Source organism: Cyprinodon variegatus, unplaced genomic scaffold (assembly GCF_000732505.1).
Source record: "Cyprinodon variegatus isolate N-32 unplaced genomic scaffold, C_variegatus-1.0 Scaffold1777, whole genome shotgun sequence".
NCBI lineage: Eukaryota > Metazoa > Chordata > Actinopteri > Cyprinodontiformes > Cyprinodontidae > Cyprinodon > Cyprinodon variegatus.
In genome coordinates this window covers 86,763-92,019 of record NW_015152230.1, presented here as the reverse complement: position 1 = coordinate 92,019, position 5,257 = coordinate 86,763, and the positions used below count along the sequence as shown (strand labels likewise).

Here is a 5,257-nt window from a genome sequence, read left to right as displayed (position 1 = left end):
AATGTATTTTTAAGAAGTTTCCTAATGGAAACCTCAACAACACTAAAGCTGTTCGCGTCTTGCGCAATGATGTGTTCCTCAAACTACAATGTTTGAGTGCAACTAAGGCAAGCCTGTCAGCACAGCTCTATCAGCCAAGCTAACCTATCCCCTCGATCAGTGGATAGCCACAAGCTGCTGGCCCATCAGAGTGGTTGAAGATGATTGGTTTGAGCTCCTTCTCCAGACGGCCACAGGTGAACGATCTTACAAACTACCTGCGAGGCGAACTATCATGAGAATACGTGACCAGCACGCCGTGAAGGAAGCTGATAAGGACGCTAAAATTGTTAGAGGCGACGTGTTTAGTATTGACGGGGGACCACTGGACATCTGTCATTAACAGTAACTACCTCTGCGTTACTGTACACTACATCAATGCCAGCTGGGAACTTCCATCCTTCGCTTTAGGTTGGCTATGTTATGTCATTTTAAATTTCATTTTACCACGACACCATGAATGATTACCACAATATTATGATTGCTTCTTGATGATTGCTTTGGTTTATGTGAGTGATGTGGGACGCTTTTTGAAAATGTAGCTTTAATGGTATTTTTTTAGCCTAATTAGTTTCTAGACCTTGTTATGTGCTTCGGGCACATTATGATTCTTGTCTATTTCTTTTCTTTGTTTTCTTATAGACTTTAGTTGAAGGATCTTTTGTTAGTATATTTTGGGAGTTGAATAATTCTTTTGGCCAGTTAATTACGTTAATTTGTGGTGCTGTTGTCCGCCTATAAATAGGCTGTCTTTCAGCATGTTGGGGCGTTCCTTTCCATCTTCGCCTGGACGCCGCTTTTCCACCTGCTTCCACTTGTTCCACCGTGCGCGGTGCGCACTTGTCTTGTCGCTGCGGCCCGCAGCGGATGTTCCAGCCTGCCATGCGGTATTTTGGTTGGCCTGCCAGGTCCAACTTTCTGTTGTTACTTTTGGGTTTCATTTTTTTTATTCCTTTGGGGCAACGGGATCTGAGGGCCTCTAACTTTATTTTCTTCGCAGTAAATCAGAAGAAGCCGAGCAAAGAAAACTAAAGAGGAGAGAATTTATAAATAAAATATTTTTTTGAACCCTCATCTTTTTGTCTCGTGTCCTCAAATATGTTGTGCCCTTGGTGGACGTAACAGACCTAGTTTCATATGATACAAACCAGTTCAAAGACTTATGCTACAATCACACCTAAAGCAGCAGAGGAAGCNGAATCAGAAATACTTTAATAATCCCAGGGAGGGATTACTTTAGTTACATTACTCCATCTGTAATAGAGTGACTATAGGACCAGTTTGATAGAACACTATTTAATTCAGTATATATAATTAGGGGGTCCCTGCTCCATCTAGCCATCAGTTTGGGTTCCTTGGCCTGGAAAACATTGAAGACTCCTGGTTTAGATGAACAGAAGAGTACTGAAAAACTGAGAACTGAACTCTGTGGCCTCTCTGTCCTTGGGAACGTTCTAGGTCAGCTTGGCTGTCCTATGGCTGTGATGTTTGCTGTGTCCACTCTAAGATGACGTACCTCAGCTGAAGGCTTTCAACTGCTTTAAGTGTTGAAGATGATGCAGTTCTCATCTGTTCCTGTGGATCCACAGTTCCTGGACCTGCGTGTGGCGGTGCTGGGTAACGTGGACTCTGGGAAGTCCACCCTGCTGGGCGTCCTGACGCAGGGAGAGTTGGATAACGGCCGAGGCCGAGCGCGGCTGAACCTCTTCAGACATCTGCATGAAATCCAGACAGGACGTACCTCCAGCATCAGCTTTGAAATTTTGGGCTTCAACAGCAAAGGGGAGGTATGACACTTCAGCTCTCTATTTAGACCCAAATCACAAGGAAAAGGCTCTGATCCAATCCCTAAGTGATCCAAATTCTGCCTGTAGCACTGTCAAAGTTCTGTTCGTGATCCAGTTCTCTGCTAGAGGACAGAGATCGCTGATGTTCATCCAGGGTTCTGTCCCAGGTCCAGTTCTCTGCTAGAGGACAGAGATCGCTGATGTTCATCCAGGGTTCTGTCCCAGGTCCAGTTCTCTGCTAGAGGACAGAGATCGCTGATGTTCATCCAGGGTTCTGTCCCAGGTCCAGTTCTCTGCTAGAGGACAGAGATCGCTGATGTTCATCCAGGGTTCTGTCCCAGGTCCAGTTCTCTGCTAGAGGACAGAGATCGCTGATGTTCATCCAGGGTTCTGTCCCAGGTCCAGTTCTCTGCTATAGAGGACAGAGATCGCTGATGTTCATCCAGGGTTCTGTCCCAGGTCCAGTTCTCTGCTATAGAGGACAGAGATCGCTGATGTTCATCCAGGGTTCTGTCTCAGATCCAGAACGGTTCTGATCCGAAGGTTCCAGGGTGCTATCTCTCTCTCTGTTTTCTTGTGTCGTTCAGGTGGTGAACTACAGCGAGTCCCGAACAGCCGAGGAGATCTGTGAGAGCTCCTCCAAAATGATCACCTTCATTGACCTGGCAGGTCACCACAAGTACCTGAAGACCACCATCTTTGGTCTGACCAGCTACTGCCCTGACTTCGCCATGCTGGTGGTGAGCGCCAACACGGGTGTAGGTGAGCGGCTGACCCCGCCCTCCACTGGAACAATTAAGCCCAAGGGCCTGGGCAGTTTGGACCGGGTGTGGCTTTATAATAAGCAACCTGAGCTGGGGGTCAAATGCTGCTTCAGGAACTGATTGAAGTTATGTGTTTAGATGATCTTCCACTGAATCCACTGTGGTTCTAGAAAAGCCAAACATTCAGCATTTACACTATTTACTGAGACACACTGGGTCCACTCTCACAGAGTGCTCTGATCACGGTGAGGAGAAGAACCGTCCCCAGGGCAGACCCAGTGGATTCCACACAGATATAACTACTAATATAACAAACAACCATTTTTACTCTGGTATTGCTAAGATTCGTAGAAAGCAAAGGTGTGTATTTATTGCTTCTAGTGGAAGCTACTACTATGCACTACGCACCATTCAGTCCACAACAAATTTCCTCTAGGGGACAATAGAGTCTACTCTATTTTGTTCTCTTCTGTTCCATTCTATTCTGTTCTATTCTAGCCTGTTCTATTCTAATCTGTTCCTTTCTATTTTGTTCTATTATATTCTGTTCTATTCCATTCTAGTTTGTTCTATTTTCTTCTATTCTTTTCTATTATGTTTTATTCTATTCTGTTCTATTCTGTTCTGTTCTCTTCCATTCTATTCTATTCTATTCTATTCTTTTGTCTTCTGTTCTAATCTAATATGTTCTATTCTATCACGTTCTGTTCTGTTCCGTTCTGTTCTATTCTTCTCTTTTCTATTCTGTTCTGTTCTATTTTATTCAGTTCTCTTCTGTTCTGTTCTATTCTATCCTGTTCTGTTCTATTCTATTCTGTACTATTCTATTCTATTATGTTCTATACTATTATGCAGTATACCTTAAATGCATAACACTTAGAATTGACCATCTATAAATGGAGCCTTATTGCAAAGTTGAACAAATTTTAATGTCATCATTAATTTAAAATTCTAAAGTAAAACATATCAGTTATTTATATCAATGAACTATTGCTTGTTAATAAAGGACATATTTTCCCAGACATTATAATGATTTCCTTAATGAATAATGTTTTCCATCATTTCGAGGATTCTGTATTAGGCTGATATACATAGATATACATATAGAATGGACTCAGGCTACCATTGCGCCCTCTGGTGTTGTAGCAGTGTAAGTACATGCTCAGAGCAGTTGGGCTGCATAAATGGCTACCATCCGACCAGTGGATAAATGGTTACCGTCCGATCCGTGGATAAATGGCTACCGTCCGACCAGGCTAGCAGCAGCCAGGCTGCAGGAGTCCAAGAGGACGGTGTGTTTAGAACCAAGACAGAAGGCTTCCTAGGTCTAACTGGTCACACTGTGTTTGTTGATTGTGGGACCTGTCCAGGAGACGGGCACTGGCTGCCCCCTCCCACGCAGGGCTGCAGGTAACATGTGTTGTCTCCTCTCTTCCATGTCCAGCCGGTACCACCAGAGAGCACTTAGGCCTGGCCATGGCTCTGAAGGTCCCCATTTTCATCGTGGTCAGTAAAGTGGACCTGTGCTCGCGCGGCACCATGGAGAAAACTGTCCGCCAGTTGGAGCGAGTCCTCAAGCAGCCAGGCTGCAACAAGGTTCCCATGATGGTGCTGAGCCCGGACGATGCTGTGACTGCAGCGCAGCAGTTCGCCCAGTCTTCATGGTGGGTCCCACCTTCACCAGGAACACTGAAAGCAATAATGCAACCGTTTTAGGTATCTACTTAACCATATTTAGCTACTTTAACACAATTGTTTTTAGTCCTGCAATATTAACATGAAAAAAATGTGTTAAAGTACATAAATATGATTAAGTAGATGCCAAAAATGGTTGCATTGAACCAAGCAGCTTCTATCAGGATAGGAAATCCTGTTTGTGATGTCACCTTAAAGCATGTTTAGTCTCTGAAGCCACTGAAATGCCACGCCTTATGCTTCCTCGCTTTGTTTCTGTGCTTGCAGCATCACTCCCATCTTCACCCTTTCCAGTGTGTCTGGAGAAAGCCTGGACCTCCTGAAAGTTTTCCTCAACATCCTTCCTCCACTGAGCAACAGCAAAGAACAGGAGGACCTGATGCAGCAGCTTCCTGAGTTCCAGGTCTACAGCACTCACACAACATGGACACCAGGTCACAACACTTTAAACTGCTGTGACTCATCCAGCATAGATTCTCCGGGCAGAGGGAAACACAGCACCGATATCATCAAGTTTAACCCATATTCAGAAAGTTAAGTGGAGGGGAAACATGTTCTTGGAGAAGGCTGCGATCACAGCAGATGAGCTCCTGAACCAGAGACAACATCAGAACCATTTCACCTGGTTCTGTTCTGTTTGGAAATGAAGGTCTGGATGAAAAGTGGAGAGAAAAAGAATCAAGTTTGCTTAAAATCCAGCCTGAAGTTTCCAGTCAGTGATGGTTCTGCCTTTTATGGCTCTGGTCTACTAGGATTACCAGAACATTTTAGAGCTTTTACTGCTTCCGCTAATCCGCTGGTCCAATACCAATGGTGTTCTCTGAACCAACAAAGATGGCTGCTCTCAGAGCAACCTGTTGGCCCTTAAAAAGTTGCTCTGTGCTCCTCCTTGCCGAGTCTCTTTCATTGAGCTCATGTCATATTCTAACCACTTGAGACCCAGAAGGTTTTTTATTAACCGGACTGGATTCT

General features: G+C 44.5%; 1 protein-coding gene across 1 annotated transcript in view; it reads left to right on the top strand.

Moving 5' to 3' along the window:
* Window positions 1–1,577: 1,577 nt before the first annotated feature.
* Window positions 1,578–5,257, top strand: part of LOC107104528 (GTP-binding protein 2-like) — a 9,784-nt gene continuing 6,104 nt past the window's right edge. Inside the window, exons 1-4 of the mRNA XM_015404536.1 lie at window positions 1,578–1,826; window positions 2,414–2,588; window positions 4,035–4,254; window positions 4,553–4,688. Of these exons, the coding sequence (XP_015260022.1) occupies window positions 1,593–1,826; window positions 2,414–2,588; window positions 4,035–4,254; window positions 4,553–4,688 (765 nt within the window). The 5' untranslated portion in view covers window positions 1,578–1,592. The remainder of the gene's footprint in view (window positions 1,827–2,413; window positions 2,589–4,034; window positions 4,255–4,552; window positions 4,689–5,257) is intronic.